The 25751-nt window shown below is 49.8% G+C and overlaps 1 protein-coding gene across 1 annotated transcript in view; it reads left to right on the plus strand.

Moving 5' to 3' along the window:
- The window catches only part of Prkn (parkin RBR E3 ubiquitin protein ligase), a 1241962-nt gene extending 1217988 nt beyond the window's left edge, over positions 1–23974 (plus strand). The window contains exons 11-12 of the mRNA XM_026393149.2: positions 15798–15915; positions 21757–23974. Coding sequence (XP_026248934.2) covers positions 15798–15915; positions 21757–21869 — 231 coding nt within the window. The 3' untranslated portion in view covers positions 21870–23974. The remainder of the gene's footprint in view (positions 1–15797; positions 15916–21756) is intronic.
- Positions 23975–25751: the final 1777 nt, after the last annotated feature.

A 25751-nucleotide genomic window follows, 5' to 3' on the forward strand; every position in this document is an offset into this window, starting at 1 on the left:
TATGGTTCTGGGAAATGGGATTAGTCCAGCAGTTAACACCATGCGCTCTTCGGACCACAGAGACAAGGCTTCCACGAAGTGGTATGCTGGCATCGTTTCTTTGAAAACAGAACAGTAAGATGAGGAGTGTGTCCCTTACCCTTACCCTGTCCAGGCCCCTGACTGTCCCTGTAGTCCTATTCATTCTTCGTTCATGAGGATCCAGCCATCCTGGGTGTTGAAGTTTGTTTTCTTTTTAATGTATGAAAACCTTAACATTCAGCTTAGAAAAATGGGGAAAAGGAAGTGCAAGATGACCTGAGCACAGATGGCCCTGGTGAAGGAGCTGTGTCTACGACGTGTCAATCAGCCCACATTCCACAGCCTGCTGGACTCTCCTGCAAAATGCAGAGGCTTGAAGGGAAGCCATGGGGGAGCCGCACAGGGAAACGAATAATCACAGCAATATGCCAAACCAGAGCACAGCAAATATCTACCTCTGTATAACACTTCCCGGGAGTCGTGGAAGATGGCTCAGAGCTCATCAAGAGGATGCAGACTAGGAATGATGGACCGTTCCAGAAGTGGACACTGCATGGGCAAAGGTTTTGGGCAGGGACCTCTTCAACCAGCCTCTTCCATCCATCCCTAGTCCCCAAGCCAAGAGAGAATCTGGTGCATACACGCCTAAGAGATGTTTGTTGAGGGATGGTAGCATCGATAATGAAAGAGGCATCATTCCACTTCACAAATGTGTATTAAAACACCTCTGATATGTTAGGCATTGTTCTGATCCCTGGAAATAAAGAGCAAGATGAAGTCCCCGCTCTCATAGCACTTCTATCACTTCATCAAACACCACAGGGTGCACAAGCAATCCATATGAGAGCAGTTCCCAGTCCACACCAGGGCGAGGTGGCCCTGTCCCTAGACCTCCCAATGACGAGCCCCCTCCTACTTCTAGCCCCTGGTGACAGAGCCAGCCTCCTGTCCTCTCACAAACAAACCAAACTGACCAACAGACCTAAAGCAGAAGGTCTACAGTGTCCAGTGGGTCCACACCCACTGCACAGAGCTGCGTTTGCTGCCATTTCCCCAAGTCTCTGAATCAATTAGGGCTCCACGGGGAAGTGACCCGGACTCAGACGGGCACATGGAGGGGGTCCTAATGGAGGGATGACCTACGGCAGTGGGGTAGGATCTCAAGAACCAAACCACTGGAATCTAGCCCAGTGGGAGCGGGACCTCACGAGGCCAGAGGTGCCAGGGGAGGAAACGGGGCTCTGTGAACCCCAAAGTGGGAGCTGCAGAGAAAGGGGCCTCATGACAAGAGGAGTGACCACAGAGGGTCCAGCTTTGCCAGGAATGGGCTCCAAGCAGGCCAAGAATGTGGGTGGACTTCTCAACTTCTCCCTTCCACCTTCTGCGCTCTTACTGTTGTCTCCCAGTGGCCAGATCCAGTGGGAAACCAGCCCCAGGGACCCTGGGGACACAGCTCATGAGAGCCAGCCCTGCAGTCAGGGCAGTGGAGGGAAAAGAATCAGAATAACCAGGTCATGCTCTGTGAACCCAACAAGCTACAGCACCCACACTAAGGCCAGGTCCACTTGGTAGTAGAATGAGGGTCTGGGTTTTAAGGGAGCCCCTTACTTTCTGCCCCCTACATTTCTCTCAATCTGCAGAGATCTCACGGAGGATGGCCTCTGAACTTCCACTGAACGGACCCTGCTAGGCACCTCTGACCATCCAAAGTTCACCCGGCCCCTTGAAATGCAGGTGTTAGATGCTTCTGGACGTCTGAGTTTTGCTAATACAACAAACTACCCTCCTTGGTCCTCTCCACATCTTCTTTCCCATTCAGTTCACCTGCAACTTTTTTCCTCTTAGCCACTCATGGCTGCTCTCCACTGCTCTTCCCTCTAGAGGCAACTGGTTTCTGTTCTTTGCTATTACCCTCTCCAGCCTGGCAAGTCATTCCCCCCCGGGGGCCCAATCAGCTTTTCCCATGGGTTGGGCAGCTTGACTCAAAACTTAATGCATTTTTTGATTAATGCAATAATTTTTTTCAAAAAAAAGGAAACTCAAAAATTGGTTTTAAATTGGTTTTAAAATATTGAACAAGCTTTAAGTTGAAACTGCTGAGAGTTTGGGAAATCAGTGACAGAAGATCAATCCATCTCAAGCTAATGAGAATCCGGTCCTGTGCACCTCTTCTGGCTCTCGCTGGCTTGTTCTCCTCCCCTGTTCTGTTCCCTCCCATGTTCCCCAGAGGCTTTCTAATAACTAACCACTTGCTCTTGCAAACCCCATAGATCAATGCACCCTCCCAGTGGTTCTAAGTCGTTGATGTTACTACTCTCCCTATTTAGCGGAAGGACAAACTGAGACAGCTTGAGTTTTAATGATGTTATCTAAAGCCACAAAGGGAAATCAATTTCAGTGGTTATCCCTGATCAAGTGGTTTGGGAACAGCGACTGCTCTCTCTGGTTAATAATCCTCCTGTGTCTAAGAGGAATGTGCCCATCCCTGCCCACTGTGCTCCTACTTAACCCTCAAGACCCGGATCAGATGTCCCCTCCTCTGTGAGGCCATCTGCCCACCCCACTGCCTCCTCTAAGCCTTGAGACAATTGAAGTGTGTTCCTCTCCCTCCCCCGAAGGCTGAGTTTTGCTAGTGCAGAATTTGCACCTGCTTCTCCGTATCCCCCAGGGCCTGGCACATAGTGGGTACTCACTGATTGGATGAATGATAACTCCCTCCTTCATCCTCACACCTTTCTCTTCCCCAGGAGGTTGAAAAACCACCTCTAAAAAGATGGACAGTCCCTTCCAGACTGGGTTCCGTCTCAGCAATCATTTGAAAAATAAGATTGCCATGGTCAAACGCGGTTCCCTCCACCGCCCCCTGAAGTGGGAGATCAAGCCACCATCTTGCCTGGGATGACAGGAACCACGTACACTTGCAGAGGACGTGTTCACAAGGCTCTTCCAAATGCGCCCTCTTGTTTTTAGCCTCGCCACAACTTTGGGTGGTAAACTATGATTATGGGCCAGGGCTAGGGAGGGAGAGAGGCCCGTGGGGCAGCAGAGCTGATGAGCGCCAGGTGATCATGGTGCCCAGGGTGTGGGAGCTGCAGCAGGTGGGACCGTGGAGCAGCGACATGGCCTGGCAAGTCTTCCTCCTGGGCCCTCCTTCCAGAGGGACTGGAAGGAAAACTCCAACGCCGGCAGAGACCAGACCCTTACAGGATCAAAATAGGCTCGATTCAAATCAGGGACTCCCAGCATTTTGATAAGGAGACAAGGATAGAGTTCACTTTTGTGCTGTCGTTCCTAATAAAACTGAAATAACAAAAACAGATCAGAACCTTCGCCTGGGCACAGTCATACACAGGCCCACAGTAGAGGCTGCAAACCTTGGAGTACGCGGCTTGTCAAAGGAAGCGGCAGCCACCCAGCTCCTCAGCGCCAGTGGCTCAGGAGGCGGAGGCAGGAGGATCGCGAGTTCAAAGCCAGCCCCAGCAACTTAGCCAGGCCCTAAGCAACTCAGCGAGACCCTGACTCTAATAAAATATTAAACAGGGGGCTAGGGCTGTAGCTCAGTGGCAGAGCGCTTGCCTAGCATGTGTGAGGCCCTGGGTTCCATCCTCAGCACCACATAAAGATAAACAAATAAAATAAAGGCATTCTGTCCATCTACAACTACAAAAAAAAATTAATATTAAAAAGCTGGGGATGTGGCTCAGTGTTTAAGCTCCCCTGGTTCAACTGCTGGTACCAAAAAAAAGGGGGGGGCACAAAACCTACCCGTGAAGGTGATGAAGGTGGACCCTCATGGCCGCCTCCTCTCTTAAAGAACCCCCCCTTATTACTCTTATGAGCAATTAATTCCCAAATTTGGGAGGAGACAAGCTCTCAACTGTAGTGACACGGAGGCCTGGAATCTGGGTTCACTTTGTATCCCGACAGGCAGGACACATGGGCAGCGAACCTAGATGGGGAGGAAGGAAGGGACAAGAGACACGAAGGGTGACAGCAAGACAAAAGTTCTGATCAAGCTGCAAACTTTTATTGTTCACACAGGGGTATTTATACGCTGGGGATGGGAAAGCTCTCTAATCAGCAATTGCTGGATGTGGGTGGGTATTCATATGCTAGGGATGGGGAAGGTCTCTGCAATTGCTGGATGTGGGTGGTAAAACTGCCAGCTGCAAGATGTCTGATGATCCTGATAACCGCAGGATGTTCCAGGGAGATAGGTAGCTGCAGGATGCCTCCCAGGCAGGATGTCTCCCAGGGGGCTGTCAGGCTAATCTTTGAAGGAGAATTTCCTTCTAGTCCCCGACAACTTTGCGTGGGTCACACTCCCTACATTATATACGTTCCAACTGTGTCTCAGCTAACTCTTATTTCTTCTAACCAATGGGAAAAAAAAGGAGTCATAGGGATGTTCCCTAAGTATTCATAAGGTATCTATCCTGCATCACCTGCAGTATCTTGAGCCTTCAGGAAAACAGATCTGGCCTCTGACTGCACGACGTTCACCACCTAGTGCCGCAGAAGAAGCAACTGAACAGATTATTAATTGCTGTACTCTGAGAGGAACAAGAGAGGAAGGATAGGAGGCTGTGGATGAATAGAAATGACATCAGTCTTCTATACATCCAATGTTTGCTGCTGTGACTAAAAACTCTGACCAGAACGATTATAGGAGAAAAAGTTTATTTAAGGGCTCAAGGTTTCAGAGGTCTCGGTCCACAGACAGCAGGCTCCATTCCTCGGGTCCAGGTGAGGCTGAACATCATGACAGGAGAGGGTGGCAGAGGGAAGCAGCTCACAGGATGATCAGAAAGAGAGAGAGAGGTCTCCACTCTCCAGATACAAAGTACACACCCAAGTCCTGCCCCTAGGGACCCCTCCTCCAGCCGCACCCCACCTGCCTTCAACTCAGCTCACCTCATCAGGGATGAATCCAGTGACTGGAGTAGAGCTCTCGTGACCCAGCAGTTCCTCCTGTAAACTTCTGATTGTCTCACTCGTGAGCTGTGAGGACTCCCCACATCCCAACCTTAACAGACCTTTCCCTGAAAGAGGTGGAAATTGAGACTTTTAAGGATCAGCTGTCCAAGCTCGGAGGGGACTTTGGGGTGCTCTAGGGAAAGAAAGGAGGTGTGCAGAGTTCTCCAGATGAGAGAGCGGCGTGTCCACGGACAGGAAAGCAGCTCACTTAATCATGGCCTGAAATGACAGTGGCAACAGCCTGATCTGGAAAAGTAAGCAGAGGCCAGCAGAGGAGGCCAGCAGAGGCCAGCAGAGGAGGCCAGCAGAGGCCAGCAGAGGCTGACAGGTCACGTTGCAGAGGCTGAAGTCCAGGGCAGTGAGAAATCACCCACGGACTCCACGAGGTCAACCTCATCAGATTGGTGTTTCCAAAGATTACCAGTGATAATAAGAACCCCAGGTCGTGTTTTCCAGGAAGAAACTCTGAGCTCTTGAGACCTGGTTGTGGATGGTTGTTACTGGGGTGCCTGGGGAGGCGCACTCTGCAGCGGGAAGGAAGTGAGGCTGGGCAGAGAGAAGGGGAACTGCCATGGGCTGCAGCAGCCACGCCCACAGGAGGGCTGGAGCTGGGACAGTCCCTCGGAGCCATTTTGCATCAGGAAGGAGGGCAGGATGGCACCCATGGGCATGAGATGTCCTCCCCTCTGCTCCACGCCCAGGGCTCAAGCAGCTTCCTTAGGCTGAGGGCAGTTCCCTGTCAGGGACCTGGTGGGCAGTGGTGAGCTGCCAACGAAGCCGGAGGCTGAGGAAGCAACTGCCTGAGTCCTGGAGCAGGGAGCTGGTCAGTCTCAGCGTCCACTGCAGTCCACCTGATGCTGCCCAGACCTCTGCCTCTTAAGCAGGGAAGAGACTAGGGAGACTTGCAAATGGAGGTTGAGAGGTGAGCAGAAGCTCACACTGCTGCCAGGGTCTCTGGGTTGCAGCTAGCTCCTGTGGTCCCCCTGCTACGACCACTCTAGACCCTCTCTCAGATGAGCACCTCTAGTGGCTTACCTGGTGGTCACCCCTGTGGTCCCCATTCCTGGTGGTATGCCATTCTAAAGCCATGACCACTGAACCTGACTAAGCATTGTCAAAATCAGCCGAGGAGTACCAGAGAAGCCACAGTGCACTTCCCGGGGGCCCAGTGTACCTGCCCATTCTCATACCCACCCTCCATGAGGGCCTGTCCCTTTGCTTCACCTGTGAGTCACTTAGAGACGGGAACTCGAGGTGACCAGATGACCGCCCTGATGAGCTTACCAGAACTCTCTCGTGCAAGCCAGGCCCCTGTATCTGCAGGGCACGCTGCACAGGGGAGCAGAGATTCCCAGGTGGGGCGTTCCTCCTTCACCCCTTGGTTCCTGGACCGTTAGATTCTGCTGTTGCGAGTGTGGAGCCGTGTGGTGGCTCTGGGTATAGGGCCGACACTTCGTCACAGGGGCCAGCGCCCCATCACACAGGGAGGAGCTCCAGCTGCAGGTGGAAGCTGGCCCATCCCTCCCACCAGTCCACAGCTTCTGGGAAGTGTGGCACGCGAAAGGACAGAGTGGTCATGTCCCCACTGGAACAGCTCCTTTGCTATTGGTCCCGTGCAGGGCCATGCAGGGTCCTGCCAGCGTCAGAGGTAGAGCCGCCTGAAGCTCTGCCGTCAGGAAAGGCCAGCCCATGCCCAGAAGAGGGCTGGCTCCCGTCAGGGTGGACTCCTCCCCGTTCCAGGGCGTCTCTGTGACCAACACGACCTCAGAGGGCCACCCTAGCAACTCAGTGCTGCCTCGGCTGACAGCAGCTTGGACAGGGGCAGGGACAGTGGCAAGCCAGCCTCAGTGAGGAAATGCAGACCGCACGGCCCGCCGGGCTCACGTCTTGCCACCAGCGCTGCTCCGCTCTGGAAGCAGGGCTTTGTGGCCAGTAATGAGGTGGCCAGGTCGCGGCGCTGGGTCTTCTGCCCGCCTAGTTGCCTAAGGGTGCTTCCCAATGCGTGCTGAGGGCTGGATGTTCCTGCTGCAAGCCCTTCCCTGGCGGGTCCGCCTGCCTGCCCTGCAAAGCCCTGGCCTTACCTCAGCCATCTCACTAGTCACCAAGATGTTGGCCCTGCTTGTGAGTCTGCATCTATTCTTGGCTCAGCCCTTTTCTTTTCACACTGAGCATGCAGTCAGCTGCCGACTGCTCGCATCCGGAGCCCTGCAACAGAGCACCGCGGACGGTGTAGCTGGAAACAACAGGAATTCATTTCACTGTTCTGGAGGCCGAGCAGTGGAAGACCCGTGGCAGCAGCTTGGTCTGGTGAGGACTCAGTCTCCCACTGCACCCTCACATGGTGGAAGAGGCGGGCTGCTCTCTGGGGTTCCTTGCAGAAGGACACTAATCACATTCGTGGGTGCTCCCCCCTGCTGACCTCCTCGCCTCCCAACAGCCCAGCTCCTAACATGGTCACCGCGGTGAGTGGATTTCCACACCTGACCCTGAAGACACACGAACACTCACCCCAGCGGGTGCACTTCCAGCGCTGCCCACTGGGAGCTCTGCCCGCCGCTCTGCCCACACCAGGAGGAGGTCCCAGCAGAGCAGCAGCCCACCTGTGGCTCACACCCACAGGCTGAGCAGTTCGCCCATGAACCACGCGGGGATCCTTCATCTGCCCCCAAACAATTCCCCCCGTCCTGCCACCACCACCACGGGGCCACGGTTGTAAGAGGCCACAGTGCCACAGTGGTGGGAGCCTGGGAGTCTGTGTCGCCTGTGGGCACAGCTGCCTCATTCCATGTGGCTCGCCTTGTGCCTGTCCCTGAAAACCCTGGGTCCACCTTAGGAGGATGTGGCTCAGAAGCACCATCTCTGCCAGGCCTAGTGGCACTCCGGGGGCTCTCTTTCAAAGGCACAAAACTCTTAGTGACCGAACACTGGAGTCCTCTGTGGGGATTCTCTGCCTGGCTTGCAGCAGCTGCATGTGATGTCACACAGCTGGACTGGTGAGGCCCGGGAGGGGTAGGCTTGAGGCCAAAGCCACAGAGCAGCCACAGAGCCTGGCGGCAAATCAGAAGACAGGATGTGAAGTGGCCAGTTAGTGTCAATGCTTGGATTTCTGAGTGGGTGGCAAATGGTGCCATTCCCTGGGAATATAAGAGTGTCCAGGGAGCGAGAGTTCTCCTTGGCCTCCACAGAGGAGCTCAGTGGGCAGAGGAATGGATGTACAGAGCCCTGAGAGGGGACAGCTGGCCTGGAGCCAACAGTGAAGACGGGATTCTCCTCTCCAAATGACTGTCACTTACCCCCATCCCTACCCAGGGGCTCTGATGCTTTGCCACCAGAGGCTCAGCTAAGAGCCTCCCCAGATGGGAGTGAAGCAGCAACCACTCCAGACAGCCTCGGTTCTTCTGGATGCTTTGCCCCTGTGCCTCTCCTCACGTACCTCCCAGCCACTTCCTGCAGTTACAGGAGCCGAGTCCTTGAACTGGGGACCGGTGAGATTTACTATTCCTGGAGATCTACCTCCCTAGTTATTTGGGAGTGTGCTTCTTGAATCACTTGTTGGTTTAAGTAAAACAGTTTTATTGATGTCACTTGTGCAGAATCCTTGACTCTGGACGCACAGCCTAAATGGATGTGCACGCGGGACAGGAGGGCTGTGATAGATCTCCATTAAGGCCGGCGCAGCCTCCCAGCCTGCAGTCCATCTCTGGCTGCTAAATAAATGCCAAGGACAGCACCAGCCTCTCCGTAGTGCGTTTCCAAAGCACTTAGCCTGTGAAAAAAGGCTTGCTCTAGGGGGACAGAAATGGCCCTGGGCTGGTCGTCACACAAATCAGCTTGGTCTTCTGCACTTCCAGGCAAGTCACTCCACCACGTTCAGCCCTCTCCCCCCTGCCACACGGGCCCCGTAAGATCTTCTGAACCATAAATAATGAAATGAGAATGAATGTGAGGCATTTTATAAGTCATAAAATACTACAGAATGTAAAACTTTGGGGTTCGAGTTTTTCATGGCTGAATGCTAAAAATGTCAAGCACTACAGAGAAAAGGAAAGATAAGATTGAAAGACAAATGAGACGTGCGTGCACACGCACAGACGCTCTCCTGGTCTGTTGTCTACTGCCTACAGGACAGAGGAGGTGGTGATTCATACAGGAAAGCACGGCTTCCCGTTCTGGAAGTCAAACGTGCAGATCATGGGCTCAGCTTCTCAGGGGGGCCTCACGGGGGTTTTCTCAGGAGGGCATGTGGAGAGGAGGGAGGGGACAGAGAAGCCATCCTGTTTGGTGACAACATGCTGGTATGAGAACTAATCCAGTCTGGCCTCTGGAAAGCTCCGCCTCCCTACACTGCAGGGTCCAAGCCAAACTTCAGCCTGAGTCCTGGTCAGGGGCGACCCCATCACACTGCAGCACTGACACCCGGTGCACACCCCCTGGGACATCCCCCCCAGGACATCCTGCCCCTCCGACAGACCCTACCACAGATCAGTTCTCTTTTCTTTGGGACCCTCCCTGTCTTGAGACACTTCTCTTCTGGGCCTGTCACTCCACAATGAGCATCACCCGCCCTGCTGCAGCCCACCAGCAGGGGGCTCCTCCAGTCTGGGTCCACCCATGTCACACCACGAGTCCTGAGCTCTCCCGCCTGGGCCCCAGCAGACCACAGCTCCTTCCCAAAGCCCCCACCTCCCCAGGAGTGACAAGGTGTCCCAAGAGCTTCAGATGCCAGCGGGGTCTTAGGATCCTGGCACCTGATCCACCAAGGCTTCCAGGGCAGTCCTGTGTGTGCCCTGTGCGCCAGGGACCATCGGCACGCCGCAGAACCACTGGGTAATGAGGAAATGTGTTGGCAGAGCAGCTGTCACTCACCCACGTACACATACCACACCACACAGCAGGGCACACACACTCTATACCCCACATGCTACCTGCATTCGCCCCACACACTGCATACGACCACAGACCCACCGTACACAGCACAGAAACAACACTCGCACCACACACAGGCCTCTGCACTGTTCACACACCACGCCCACCCCACACACCGCACACACACCACACACCGCACACATACCGTACATGCACACGCACCCAGTCCTCCGGTCCCTCCGGTTGGGGTTCTCTGCAGGAGCAGGAGAGGGAAGGCTGCGCAGCGCCGCTGGCCGCCAGAGGGCGCCGGATCCCTAAGGCCATGCGACATTCGCACGCCGCAGAGCCGAACCGCCCTTGGTGGGTTATTGCGCAGTGGCACTGGCATCAAAACAGCAGGCCACACCTCAGTGACACGTATGACCCTGTTAAACACAAGATTCTGCAAAACAAAAATGAAATGACCTGGGGAGGGGAGGGAAGCGTGAGCCTCGAGGGAAGCCCCATCAGGACCGCAGCCGGGGCTGAGACCGCAGGGCATGTCCCCAGAGGGCGTTTCTGAGAACAGCAGGTTTGGAAAGGCGGCCCTGGTGGCCATAAGCCTGCATCGTGAGCTAAGGAGAGGTCTCGTGGGCAGCCTATGTCCCTGCACGTCAAGGCTGTGGCCTTAGTGTGGAAGGGGCTGGTGGGCTCCACCGAGGCTCCCTGGCGGATGTCCCTGGGTCAAACGCAGGTGCCAAGCGCGCGGTCTTGGGGCTCACGCTTCCTTTCTTGCTGCGAGAACCAGCTGCTCAGCCTGACGTGGGGCGGGGGTCTGAGACCCAGCAGGATGCGCCTGGAGGCCAACAGCCGGCCCAGGGGGGGGGGGGGGGGCTTGTCCGGCCTCACCAGGCCTTAGAGTGAGCCCGCAGATGTTTCTTATGTGGTTGTTTCTCTGCCGAACCCTGGCTGGTCATCCTTACGTGAATGTTGTCCCCATGACACAGGACACTGTGAAGTTGTGGGGACTTAATGAAATAACTCATGTGCGGCACCTGCCTCAGGGCCTGAAAGCCACTGTGTGAGCTGAAAGTCACTGTTCCCACATGGAAGCCCACAGGCAGGGATCTTCATGATTTATTCCTCATTTCTCCTCTTCACCAATGTCCCTAGTGTCTAGGACAGCGCCTGGCCATCTTAAGGACCCCCCCAAAAAAAATGTTTGACAGGTTAAAGAAAAACTTCTGTGCCAGCTGTAACAAAAATAACAGTATGCCCTTCTCACCCCTCTGCCCTGACACCCTGGTGTCCTGCTGGGGAAGCTTCTGCATTCTAACTCTTGTCTCTATTGGTCACTTTAGTCACTGACACCCTAAGAGAACTGGAGATCTCCTTCATCTATCAAATTAGCTTTTCTTTCTCGATCAGGTGTAGATTTTTTCCACTTTCATCTGCTTATGCTAATAATTGACACCAAGTACTTTAAATCTTCCCAGCAAGTGGTACCTATCGATGATCTTTCTACTTTACAAGTATGCTGTTCTGTTTCCCCATCAATTTCAGGATAGCTCAACAGACATTATTTACATGATACACTTCCCTCCCCTTTATGAGGCATGGAGCCCCAAGGAGCAGGACTGTTTAGGACCTAACCTGTGGCAGTTGGTACACATTCCACTGAGAGCAGAAATCACCACCACCCGTATCATCATTGAAAGGATGGCCACGCTGCGTCCTCAGTGTGGCCCAGGGAGTTTGGAACTTTATGGAGAAAGTGTAGTCTCATGTCCACTCATTCCTCAGCCAGACACTCCGTTAAATCTCAGCACTCTGGTAGAGTTTTTTTCTTTGAAAATATATAAAAATAATAAGTTCAACACACACACTCATTCCTCTAGAACAGATAGCCATAAAAGAATGTCATGAGACAACAAAACAAGTTTTGTGGACCTCCTTTTCTCTCACTAGCATGATTGATTAGCTCAAGGCCCTTGGAAGGTGGTGCTGTCTTCTTGGTCACCAGCAGGGGGCGGGCTGCTCCCAAGCAGAAGGCTGCAACTGGACCTCTGCTTGACTTTGCAACTGGCCAGGCTACACTGGAGGGTTTCAGTAATTGTTTGACAAGTGGGTATTAACCGGGCTTTCGATTTTGATGAGGAAAGTGAAATTTACCTGAAAATATTCGTGTTGAACTAAGCCAACCATTTTTTTCAGTGACTAATGACAATCTGATCCTTTTTGGAAAATAGATTTAAGTTGACTTTTAGGATTCAAATATATACTTGTCCAATTACTGGCCAACCAGGGGTCACAAATAGTCCCCTAAAGCAGGGAGGATAACGCATACACATTCCCTCAGGCTGTTCCAGCTTATGTGTACATTAACAGAGCCTCCCAGGCATGAATTCGGTGTTTGCAACCTCTGTGAGGACACCTTGCTTTGCCTGCATTTTTAATGGAGACTCAAGACCAGTCCAGGTGGCCTGGGCATCCAGGCAAGTTTCCCATAGTGTCCATCTGCCCCTCTCTGTCAGGCAGAGATGCTGGTGATGATGACAAAGGAGCAAAGCTTGTGATGTGACCTGCAGCTCGTATCCAGGATGCATGAGCTCCAGGTCACGATGACCCTTGTGAGAGAGAAGCACACTCATCACACGTCTGCAGGTGAACAGAGACAGACCAGAGCTTCTGTGCAAGGACACGTGCAGTGAGCAGAGAAGGACTCTGGGCCCAAAACCCCGGCCACTTCCCATGACGCAGACATCTCCAGTTCACTGGAAACCGATCACCACTTAAAGCAAGGACAATCATCCCCTCTTGGCCAGTGGATGACCTATGGGCCAGCACTTGGCCTTGCAGAGGCCATTTGACTCTTCTACTCTCTTTCTCCCTTTCTGACTCTTTCCCATTTTCACATATAAACTACAGATACATATCAGAGAAAATTGCTCTTTTTCAGCCATAAAATATGTCAGTAGAGAGACTTCTCCCATTCCACCCTCCCCTGTGCACACACACACACATGCGTGTGCGCACGCACACATACATACACACTTCCTTCCTAAGGACCTTCCTAAGGATGCTACCCCAGACCTTCTGAATCCAAATTTCCAAGGTGTGAGCACAAGAATCTGCAGCATTTAAAAGTCCCTTGGATGACCTTACCAGCCAGCATCTGGCCACTATTGAGATCATTCCAGAAGGGTTGGAACATTAGCACTAAAACCACTCGTGAAGGATGCAAAGCACAGGATGCTCGTCTCAGGAACTGATGGTCAAAGATCTAAGCAGGCCCCAGGCACAGGCCGAGCCCGTCAGGCAGGCCAGCAGCACTGAGAGTCCCTCACTCCCATGGGTGAAGGTCGGAAGCCACAGAAAGTACTGGGACGAGGGGAAGTTGGGGGCAGGGACTCCTGAGAAGCTTCTGGGTGACTCTGCTTTGCCACAAAGGAAGATGGCCCAGGGGTTAGCATCAGTGACAGTCGGGATGATAAGGACAGAAAAGGCTGGGCTTTGGCAGCTGGAGCCCCATGTGTCCTTACTGCGTCATTTCAGCAGCTCAGGCAGAAGTAGGAGCCCCCAGGTGGCAGTGACAGCAAGCAGAGTCGGGGGTCAGGGCCAGGAGGGTGGTCGTCACTCCGGGGCGCCAGGAGGTAGGAGAGAGCCAGAGGCGATGGCCAGGAAGGGCTCTCCCCAGAGTCACCAAAGACCTCAGCTGCCTCAGCTCCCACGCCTTGGTCCCTTCACAGCATGTGAAACGACACATTTCTCTGGTCAGAATGATGGCTGATGTTGTGCCTCACCTCGGGCCCAGAGCAATGGAGTTCTCCAAACATGGATGAACCTCTGAAACCATAGCCCCAAATAACCTTTTTCTCCTCTAAGTTGCTCTTGCCAGTTATATTGGTCACAGTAACACAAAGCTGACTCAGACAGCCTGGTTGCAGGACCAGAGGGGCTGGAAGGGTGCAACCTGGGACCTGGATTCAGATCCTGCTGCTTGTGGGCCAGTGACCACACTGGGGCTGGGCTTTCTTCCCCTGAGCCAGGGGACGCCAGGCCCTGCCTTTGGGATGCTGCGCTTACTCAACCAAGTGATCTGATAAAACCACTGCCACGCAGCACCCTCCTAAGGTCACAGACACGCTGCTACTGCTGGTCCTCCAGCCCTTCCCTCCTGGGCGCAGGATCAGGGCCACTCTAGACTAAGAATGCCACCCACTGGTCAGACAGCCAGGGACAGGTCATTAATCCTGCAAGGACCTGCAACTCAACTCTGCCACAACCAGAGGCACTTTGCACACACAGGCAGGACCCCGCTCCAGACCAGAGGCCGTGTGTGCCACTGTGGTTGGTGGGACACCTGCAGGCACTTCTGACACTTAGTTTTATGACTTCTATTACTTTCTATAATTCCATACTATCATTTATTTCCTTCTTTTAGGCTTTTATGTTTCATTTTTGCCTTTTCCACTTATTCTATTTTTGTTGCTTAGAAAGAAAAGTCTTTCTCTTTCACCAGTGAACCTAGAAATTTAAACGTATTAATGTGGAAAAGTCTACTATATGATCTCTCACAGGTTATTCTTCTCCACCTTGATTTCTAACCAACAAATTACGTGTCATTTTTACGTAACTAATATTGACTCTGACTCTCTCTTTGCTGAGAGCTGTTCCTTGAAGCCCACGTCTTCCTTCTGAACCTTTCCTATCTGTTCTTTTAGTGGGTAGCACTCTCTATCTTGTGGCTGAAAGTCTTCATACTTGAAGATCAACTTTACTTCTCTAGAGTCCTGGGAGCGGGAGTGAGCTTCCAGTACTCTGAAGGTCATGTCCGCTAAGGTCATGTTGGCTAGGAAGTCAGCTGTCAGAATAACTGTGACTTCTTTGCAGATGACCTGTTTTCTTTGCCACTGTCCCTGTAAATGCCATTTGTCCCTCCTGTTCTTTGTCATCTCCTTCTAGAGCTCTAGAGAAGTTGGGGTTTCTCACCTTGGATGCCCTTCCCCCATCCTCCAGGTCCTGGCTCTCTGGCCTGCGGGATTTCTGTGGGATTTCTTCACCCCATCTTTCAGATCACAGTCCCCTCTCCTTGCATCTCATTTCTGTGGAACTCATGAGCTCGTTTCTAACTGTATTAGTTTTTCCAGTGACAGGGGAACTGGGCTAGTTTTCTCCTGTTGTGAGTTTCCTACTTTTGGACCGTCCAGCTTCCTGGAGTTTTATATTGTGTACTTTCTCCCAGGTTCAGCTTTCTAAGGTACATTTCCCCACAGTGGCTCTATTTGGTTCCGTTGGTTCTGGATCGTGTACAAGTCACCCTCTGAGCAGAGCCTGGCTTGAGCCCCCGGCAGCTGGTTCCAACCGGCTCGCGTTCTAGCCTGTGTCCACAACTCCAGGCACCTTCTTCTCTGTCATCTCCTCGCTCTCGTTGCTGTCTCGGTGACAACAGTTGGAGTTCCCCATTTCCCAGATGCAAGAAGTAAGGAAAACAAGATGTAGAATGAAGTTTACAAGGAAGGACTGTGGAGTCCCACAGACTCTCCAACTGACTGGTGTTGAGCCATCTATTCGATTCGTCTGACCCTCAAAGTGAAATGAAGACTAGTGTACTCGTTTCACCCGTGGCAGAGTGTCTGCTGAGATGCACATGTGAGCACTGGTCACCACGCCTGGCGCTAGTCCCCAGGGAGGTGGCATTCCTCACAGTGATGAGAGGACAGAGGGAGGGCTGTGCCCTGTAGTCCTGTTACAGCTTGTTGCCCCGATCCAAGAACATGTGTCTGGCGTGTGTCCAGAGTTGGCCAGCCCCGGTCAGGCCAGGGGATGTCCCAGCTTCTGGGACCTTTAGGCACCCCTGTCTTTAAAGGTTTTTTGCACACTAGAATTTCAAGAAGCTGAGACCCCAATGCCGGTCAGAGACCGAGTTTGACTTCCTCTTGTCTACCCACCAGGCCTACAGGGTGGATGAGAGAGCCGCAGAGCACGCGCGCTGGGAAGAGGCCTCCAAGGAAACCATCAAGAGGACCACCAAGCCGTGCCCTCACTGTGGGGTGCCCGTGGAAAAAAACGGTGAGTGTGCACTGGCCGGGGGAGGATGTCCTGTGCTCTTGCTGCACGGCTGCGTCCTCGGGGCTCTGGGAGGACGCACCCCTGGTTCCTGCCCCGTCCGCCCTGGGGGTGGCGTCTTCCATTTAGAGCCCTGGCAGCAGCGCCCTGGAGCCCCTTCTAGACGCGCCTCGCTTCTGCCAGTGGCCGCCCCCAGCGCGAGCCCAGGCGAACACCAAGCCCAGGCGCGGCTTCCCCACGGCGGCTCTGAGCGGCGGCTGCGCCCTGGTGGGTAGCTGGCACACCCCGGGGCACTCGGTCCCCCTGCCCCAGCTGTCGCTCAGCAAGCACATGCCACCCAGCTCAGCGGCAGGAGCGGGCGCAGCGCCGGCCAGGTTCCCACCGCCGAGCAGCGGAGTCCTGCAGAACTCAGCCCCAGCCTGGACCCTTCCCCGTGGGCAGGACACGTGGGACCGGGAGGACCTGCGGGTCCGGCCCACCTCCCCTAGGCTGCCCGCGGGCACCGGGAACGCAAGGGAAAGAAGGGGCGAGGCCTTCACAGGAGCGGAGGTGGTGGCTACTGAGGGACAGGGCCAGCACTCAGAGGCGCAGGGATTTTTTAAACGAATTCAATACTGAGGCCATTTTGCTAGGATTAAAGAACTTTTGTGTACATTTTGTTGTTTTGTTTTTAATATAATACTCAAAGTTGATAAATTCCAGAGTTTTCTGGAAACCACTTGGCAATATACATATGTAAAGAAATTAGAGTATCTCTGTTCTTTGACCCAATAACCCTAGTTCTGGAAATCTATACTAAAAATACATATGCACAGGTACACACACATACCACATACATGCATGCAGGTACCACATATCCATGTGTATAAGCATCTGGAATGTATGTATGTGTATGTACATATGAGTGTGTATTTGTGTTATGTGTATATGTGCAAGATATTGTACATGAGTGTTTGTGGTGTATGCGAATATGTGTATGCATGTGTATGTGTTTGCAGTGTCTGTATATGGTATATTTTATGTGGGGTGTGTGTCTGTGTGCTGTGCATGTGTATGATGTATGTGGTATGCATGTATATGCTTATGGTCTGCAGTGCAGGTATGTGCATGTGTATGTGTTGTGTGAACCTGTGTTGTGTGGGTTGTATGTGTGCATATGTATATGCATATATGTCCATGTATGTGGTGTATCTATAAATGTGTATATGGTGTGGGTGGGTGTATGTATGAATGTGTATTTGTGATATGTATATGTACATGGGGTATGTGGTGGTATGTGTGCATGTATGTGTGTGTGTTTGTGTATATGGTATATGATGTGTGTGTGATGTGTATGTGGTGTGTTTATGTCTGTATATGCATTGTGTATATGTTTGTGGTATGTGTATGCATGTGGTATATATGTGCATGTATCTTATATGTGTATGCATGTCATGCAAACACATGAATATGTGTATGAGTATGCATGTATGTACACTGGTGTGCGTGTATATATGTGATGTGTCTTTGTGATGTGTTTGCATGTCTACTGTGTGTATATAGATCAGTAGTGTATATATTATGTGTTTGCAAGCATGTATATATGTATGTGGTATGTATGTGATGTGTTAATGGTATAATAAATGTGATGTGTGTACATGTGGGAATGTATATCTGTATGTTTTATGTGTGTGGTGCATATATATTGTGTTTATGTAATGTATATGCATGTGGTATGTGCTTTTGGTGTATCAATACATTATGTAAGCTTGGGATATATGTGCCGTGTGTATATATGTGTGAACATGGGGGCACATTCACATACACCACATGTAGAAACACACCTTACAGATACATGCATTTATGTACATGCACATACCACATACACATATACATAGTACATATACATACACACATGCACAGATACCACATATATACCACATGCATACACACATATTTATACATATACACCACAGACATACAAATGTACACACAACACATATATGCCACACATGCACATACTCCACATACATACTCAAATATACATACACACATGCACCTACATACATACCACATACATACACAGTATATGTACCACAAAACATACACACCACAAACACATACACCCTTACTCAACACACACCCATATGTATAAACACCACATACATGCATATGTACACTACATGCATCCATGTATGCATACACCACTCATATACAAATAGACATACATATCCATATTACGTATGCACATACACATCAGCACACACACCACATGCATACCCATATGCACATATATACCAAAAGCACAGTCATACACAGCCACATACACACATGCATATGTACACACATCACATATATGAACACACTCCTGTCACATCACACACATACACACATGCCACATATATGTACACATCCCCAAACATACACAGCACACAATGCATAGAACATGTGTATAGAAATACAAATGCCACAAACCTACATAGACCACACACACACTGCACAAACATATACACCACATACAACACATAGGCATGTTCATACACATGTATACACTCGTGTCACATACATAGACACATGTGTCCATGTGCCACATGTATGTTACATGCACACGTACACATATACATGCTTATACATGACACATGCATACGCACATGCTCATAAACCACATCCAAACACATATTGCATACATACACTGAACACATATGCATACATCCATATACCACACATGCACAAACATACACATATACATGATTATACATACATACACATGCCCATACACACACCACATACATACACACATGCACATATATACCACATATAGACCTGCATACCACATGCATACATACTCCACAAAACACACACATACATGCATATACATGCACATGTATCCATACATATGCCCAAACACACACCGCATACATACACATATGTACACATACACCACATTAAGCACACCAGATACATAGCAAAAATACACATCCACATGCATGTATGCATGCAGTGCCATACATGCACATTTATGCACATGCACTCATGCATAGCACACACATTACACATAACATGCACATACTACACCTGCAAACATACAGGCATGCCACATACACATGTGCCAGACACATGCAAAACATATACCACCAACATAGACATTCACAAGACATGCATCAAAACACATGCCACACATTTGCACATACATGCTCAGTGCATACACACATGCTGTAGATACATGCACATGCACACCACATACATGCACATACGCATGTGCACACACCACCTGAAAATACACTACACACCAAAAAAAAAAACATAAACAGAGGCACCCATATAACACATACATAGACACATTCACATACCACATATCCATACACACATGGGTGCCCACGTTAGGCAAAAACTGCTAATTGCAGTATCATTTATGTTAGGAAAAACCCAGAGTCCTCTAACTGTGGCCTCAGAATGAGAAAGCTTGGTTTTCCATATGCAGCCCTGGGAAGCGTCACGCAGCCCCTCCCTGCTGTACCACAGGGGCTGAGAACACAGACTCTGGGTTCCCAGGGGCCTTTGGGGGTCTGGGTCTGCTGTGTACTGTGTGGCCTTCTGGGCCTATTGTCCTTGTCTGTGCCAGGGGTTTATACTGGAACTTGCCTGAGGGAGGGGTGCTTTGGCTTCTCAGTGAGAGCCCAGTTGCTCTAGTGTTCATCACTGCAGTGTAGCCAAGGGTGAGGCTTCATTACCGAGGTCTGCTCTAGGTCTGCCCCGCATTCAGCAGAATCTTAGGAAGCAGCTCTCCTTCGGTGACACTGACAGGAGAGCCGTTTCCACGTAAATGTAGACAGAGTGACATTTACACTCTGGGCACATGCTCCTGGGATACCCTGTAGGCCCCAGAAATGTCCTTGCTTACTCTGTCTCTCCAGACGGGACTCTGGCTCCATTCTCTGACCCGTGATTGCCTGTTGCCAGGTACATTTGCTTTCAGGTGGCTCCGGAGCTTCAGTTCACTCATTAGAACCCAGAGGAGGAGCCGCTGGCCAGAGCAGGGACGGCACCTGCAGGGGGGCTGGGGACAGTCAGTGGACAGGACTCACTGGGAGGAGGCTGTGGTCCCTCCATACCAATATCTCAAATCGGTGTGCACCTGTCAGCAGCTCCCAGCTGGTATTTATGATCATGTGTCACCTGCCAACAGGGGCTGTTCTGAGAAGTGTCATCAGACCACTTTGTCATTGTGTGAACATCCTGAGCGCACCTTCTCAAACCTAGACAGTGTAGGTCAGCCGCAGGAGGCCTTGGCTGCTTTACAGTGAGCAGGAAAGCGCTACTAATGCCAACCCCTCCTCCACTTCCTGCCCTGCTCTGTCTGCCCTTGTGATTCTGTTTCTATGGTAAAATGTGATTTGTTACGCTAGGATTCTGGTGCATTAAAATTTTGATGTAATAGGAAAACATTGTCATTTAGAATTACTTTAATTCACTGAGTTTTAATATATTGCTCAATATTCTATTTGATATTTTGGAGAAACTAAGTGGTTTTAAAGCACCACACTATTTTATTGGATTATTCACATCATAAGGGACAATCATTAAATATGCGTTGAAATGGCACTCTCCAAAATGGGAAGTATTAAGATAAAAATGTCATCAATAAGTTATCTGATTATTTTTTCTACGGTAAATTTTATTTATTTTTATATGCAATTTTTATGATCTTTGAAACAAACTAAAAGAAGCAGAAAGTAGAGGACTTTAAATGTACCCAAGTTATCCTAAGGTAAATGCCTGTCTCTACATATTCATACATATTTTCAATTAGTGGAAGTTCTCAAACTAGTTTTCTAGGAAAAATGAGACAAGACTGAAGCAATTACGTGGCCATGAGTGGGAGAACAGAGACACTTACAAAATAATTGGTAAATTGAAGAATGGAGTGCTCAATGCCTCGCAGAAACACTGCGCAGCTCCCGTGTCCAGGAAATCAGTGCGCAGCCCTGGTCTCTGTGCAAGGCTGCATGCACACGGCCCGTTCCACCTGAGGCAGAGCTGGTTTCTGCTCCCCAGAGCCAACAGAGACAGCGTTTAACACCTGGGGGAGCCAGGCATCCCAGAGTAGGACCCAGAGAAGAGGCAGAGGAGGCAGGCCCCGCTCCAAAACCAACCGGAACCTCACGGACCTCGGTTAATCCCAAGCAGCAACGGTGAAAAGCACTTCGCCTTGAGAAAAGTCTACAACCAAGTTATCCCCTGAGTTTTTGAGCAGTAAATGAGTCATCAGACCCCTCCTAGCTCCTTTGTGTCCTTCTCGACCTAAATTAAATTTAGAATGGCATTAAGGGACGTATTCCCTGTGAGAAGTAGCATACTGTTCCAATTCCTGTTTTATGAATTTTGACAAGCTGAGTATCTCCAAAGAAATGACAAAAGTAATCACAACATATTATCATATGTTAGATTATTAAGTGCATTTAATGTATTTAAAACATTGAATTCAATATATATTTAAATGTATTTAAATGAGGAATTGACTGTGAAACACAAAGCACTTGTCTCTAAATCCCATTTCAGGAAGAACAGATAAGCTCAGATTCACAAATAAAATTTGCCGTGGGTGGAGGGGTGCCGTTTTCTTTGCCTCCTCAAGAGCGTCCCAACTACGGGGTAAAAATGGGAGTTCATAATCCGTTTGAATCAAATGTATGAAATATGATATGTCAAGAGCTTTGTAATGTTGTGAATAACTAATATAAAAAAAAAAGAGGTCCCAACGTCAGAGCGCCCTCCCTGAGAAGGGACCCCTAGACTAGCCTGTGGCTGGGGTGTGTTCTCCAGGCTGCTGCAGACCCACCATGGCTTGTCCTTTGTCGCCCGCAGGAGGATGCATGCACATGAAGTGTCCGCAGCCCCAGTGCCGGCTCGAGTGGTGTTGGAACTGCGGCTGCGAGTGGAACCGCACCTGCATGGGCGACCACTGGTTCGACGTGTAGCGGGCGCCGTGGGCACTGCCCTGGCCACGCCCTCCCCTCGGAAGCACCCAGCGCCCTGCCTTCATTTTCTACTTCACGTTTCTCTAAACACATCTCACACACATACACACACTCACACACGAGAACACAGGCTTCAAGGTCTCTCCACAATCACAAAAGCAAAATGACAGAGAAAGCTGCTGGATCTCTTTTACTGCATCCACGAAAAGCAGCAGAGCCAATCCCAACACCAGCAAGAGGTATTTCCAGGCCTTAGAACTATGCCCAGAGTAAAGTGCAGCCCGTCTGTTCTGAATCGATCCTTCTTCTTGCATGGATTCAAGTCAGGCTGGCTCGGCACAGGGAGCGAGTCTCCAGATTAGTCTCCTGCATTTTACTTTCAACAAACACAGTGGAGGAGCCACTGGCAAGGTGGGGACAGCTCCTGGGGACTGTCGCCTGAGGGGGCTCTGCAAGGTGGACTGAGGGACTCTCAGAACTGAGTTCCTGGCTTTCAGAGCAACATTCAACATTTAACTTTTCAGAGAGCATCCAGTCCTCAAAAAACCCCAGGCAGTAGTAAAAAATATGTGTTTATCCCTAAGAATTCTATCTTTATAAATTGTGCTGATGAAATATCAACTATGCACAAATCAGCTTGTCAACTAAGTGAGAAATTATGAAAGCCAATTTGAATGTTGAATGTTTAAATTACAGGGAAGAAAGCAACACTTAATGTGCTTTCATTCCATTTAATTATTTGCTACTTTAGAAAGAAATCGCTTATCTGAAAATATTACAAAATCTATCGTTTGATTTTTAAGTATTCATTTTGCAGCTTGGAAATTAGCTTGTGCATTTGGCATTACTGTAAATTTAATGGATAAAGGGCTATAAAGGAGACATTTTCAAAAACCATTTCATAGTGATATTGAATGCTAACAAAAGTGCAGGTTATTAAGTAGAATCTTTAAAGAAAGAGCCTTTCCCAGGCGTCCAGATGAAAGCATTTCTGACCCTCTTCATGAGAAGGGTGCAGGCCCCATGCGTCCCCACTCCCCCTGCACTGCTACCCCAGGGAGCCATGCATGGGCGGCCAGCTCCTGCAAGGAGAGTTCTTTGCGTAGGACAATAAACTCACTTATTCCTCAGGTTACCTGAATCAAATTTGAGTGTTGGTCAGATTTTCAACTTTTCTCTTTTGGAGGCAAATGCAACACATCAAAAAATTTTTTTTTTTCTCTAGATACTGTGAGACGCATTTTCTACGGCAAAAATGGAGGTGAGAAAACACAAGAGCTGCCTGTTGACAGCTCCTCAGGAAGACTGCGAATGTACCTGAGGGCAAAGGAGTTCTGGCACAGGGAGGCCCTTCTGGGTTTGGGGAGCTGGAAATTCTAAACTGGTCACCAGTCCTCTCCTCCTAGGTGGCTCTCTGTGGTCCTTGCTGGTGGGAGGAGAAGGGGTTTCCGAGGTCAAGTCCCGAGGACCTTCTTTCATGCTCCAGGGAGCATTCTGCCCTCCACCCCTCGCGGGTACTGTGCCGGGACAAGGCAGGGCAATGACGTCCATGTGCACAGCTGCTCCAGCATGTTCAAGGCCACAGGGAGGTCCGTGGCAGTGCTGAGCCCCGACCACAATCAGGACACATGTCACTGACAATCCCAGCCAATTGCAGATCCTTGCGCCAACTCAGGGTGACACCCCAGATGGCATGGCCTGTCCTGTGGCACATGGGGCACTTTGTATCAGTCTTAGCTTTTTCTTTGTGATGCTCTCATTATTGCTTCTTCCAAATCCACGTAGTGTGTTGGGTTTGCCACCGTGAGTTGCAGGTACCGTAGCAGCCCCTGAAGCTGTTCAGCTGTCAAGCATGGTCTCCTTTGTGGTTATTTTTTTTTCCAGAATAGAATAGTGATTCTTAAAATAACTTAAAGGAAAAATAGGCACTGAGTATGAACATGAATCACAATATTATTTGAACACGAATACTGTAATAAAATATAGCACAAGAATGGAAGTAAGATCTTTGCAGAAAAATCTTTATTTTTCCCTGAAATGTGTTAAGAAATATCTGACAGGCATGTCTACAAGTGTGCTTAATTGTCAATAAAAGTATCCTAAGAGCTCTTGGGTCTGTCTTTGAGGGTATGTTTTGCACAGCTGGGGAGGTAAGGGAGGAAGCACAGATTGTGTGTGTGTGTTTTTGTTTTGTTTTTGGTTTTGGTTTTTTTTTTTTTTTTTTTTTGGTACCAGGGATTGAACCCAGGGGCACTTAAGCATTGAGCCAAATACCCAGACTTTTTATTTATTTATTCATTCTAATTAGGCATGTATGACAGCAGAATGCATTTTGATTCATTATACACAATTGTAGCACTTTTCATTTCTCTGGTTGTACAGGAGGTAGCGTCACACTAGATGTGCACTCACACATGCACCTAGGGCAATGATGTCCGTCTTATCCCACCATTTTTTATATTTTATTTAGAGGCAGGGTCTTGCTGAGTTACTTAGAGTCTCACTACATCGCTGAGGTTAGCTTTGAATTTGTGATCCTCCTGCCTTAGCCTTCCAAGCTGCTGGGATTACAGGTGTGCGCACCGCGCCTGGCATTAGGCAGCATTTTTGAGGGTTACTATTGAGCATAAAATCTTCACTCAGTACTTTTCCCTGTTAAGTTTCTTTGCATTATTTTTTATAATAAAATAATTGTTACTTATTAATGCACATTTCAGAAGCTAAAAAAGGTGAAAAGGAGAATAAAAACCATCTAGAAACAATTATTTTGCTTCTTATTTGCACTGAGGAATGCATGGTATCAATGGGCTCCTAAAATGAGCATGTGGGGGGCTTCATCATGGCCTGCACTGTATGTGCTAATTAATGAGTTTCTTTTAAATTTTCAAACCCAATATAACCATTCACAAGTAATGCAGTTATTAAACAGTAGAGATGTGGAAATGATGGTGTGACATGCACAAACGTTTACTAGGGCTGAGGGTTTGGCCCAGTGGAGAGTATTGGCCCAGCCTGTGCAAGGCCCTCCGTTGGATCCCCAGCGTTGGGAAAAAGGAGGAAAAGAACGGAAACGTTTACAATAGAATGTTGAATGGAAAGCAGTATCAAAGTTGCATGTTCACTATAATTGCAATTATGCAAAAATAAATAAATTCCAAGAAATAAACAACTGGAGGACTGCTATGGTCAAATTGTGTTGCCCCAAAGTCATAGGGTGAAATGCTGCCCAAGGTGACAGTGTAGGAAGGGGCCTTGGGGGATGAAGTCATGGGGATGGAGCCCTCCCGAATAGAAATAGTGGCTGAGACATCCCTCACCCTTCACCATGTGGGACCAGGTGAGAAGACACCACCTGCGAAACAGGAAATGGACCCTGGCCAGACTGGGAGCCTGCCAGCACCTTGATGTTGGACGTCCAGCTTCCAGAACTGAGGAATAACCTTCTGCTGTGTGAAAGAAGCCCAGTTTGTGGAATTTTGTTATGGCAGCCTCATGCACTAAGACGGAGGATGCATTTCAATAGAGTCTGCTCTGTTGATGAAACTCTACATCAACTTGACTCATCTCTGCTCTTTAGGTTTGGGGCAGTATGAAAATATCACTTTATAATGAAAAAAGATTTTTAAATGTCCTGTGACAACTCAAGGTGGCCTACCACACGCACCTTCGCGGCCAAGATCTTCCCTCACTCCGTCTGTTTCTGATTATGTGAACTTCACTAGATTCGTGGTGAAACATGGTGAGACAATGCACTGCCCGGTCAGAGGAGTGTCACCAGGTGACTCTGGCAAGGATGGAGTATGAGGGATGAGTCGAAGTGACTTTCTAGCAGATGCCCTGTTCTTCCAGCCCTGGCATGAACATGGCACTTCTGATTCGGCC

This window comes from Urocitellus parryii, chromosome 8 (genome assembly GCF_045843805.1).
Source record: "Urocitellus parryii isolate mUroPar1 chromosome 8, mUroPar1.hap1, whole genome shotgun sequence".
In the NCBI taxonomy this organism is placed as follows: domain Eukaryota; kingdom Metazoa; phylum Chordata; class Mammalia; order Rodentia; family Sciuridae; genus Urocitellus; species Urocitellus parryii.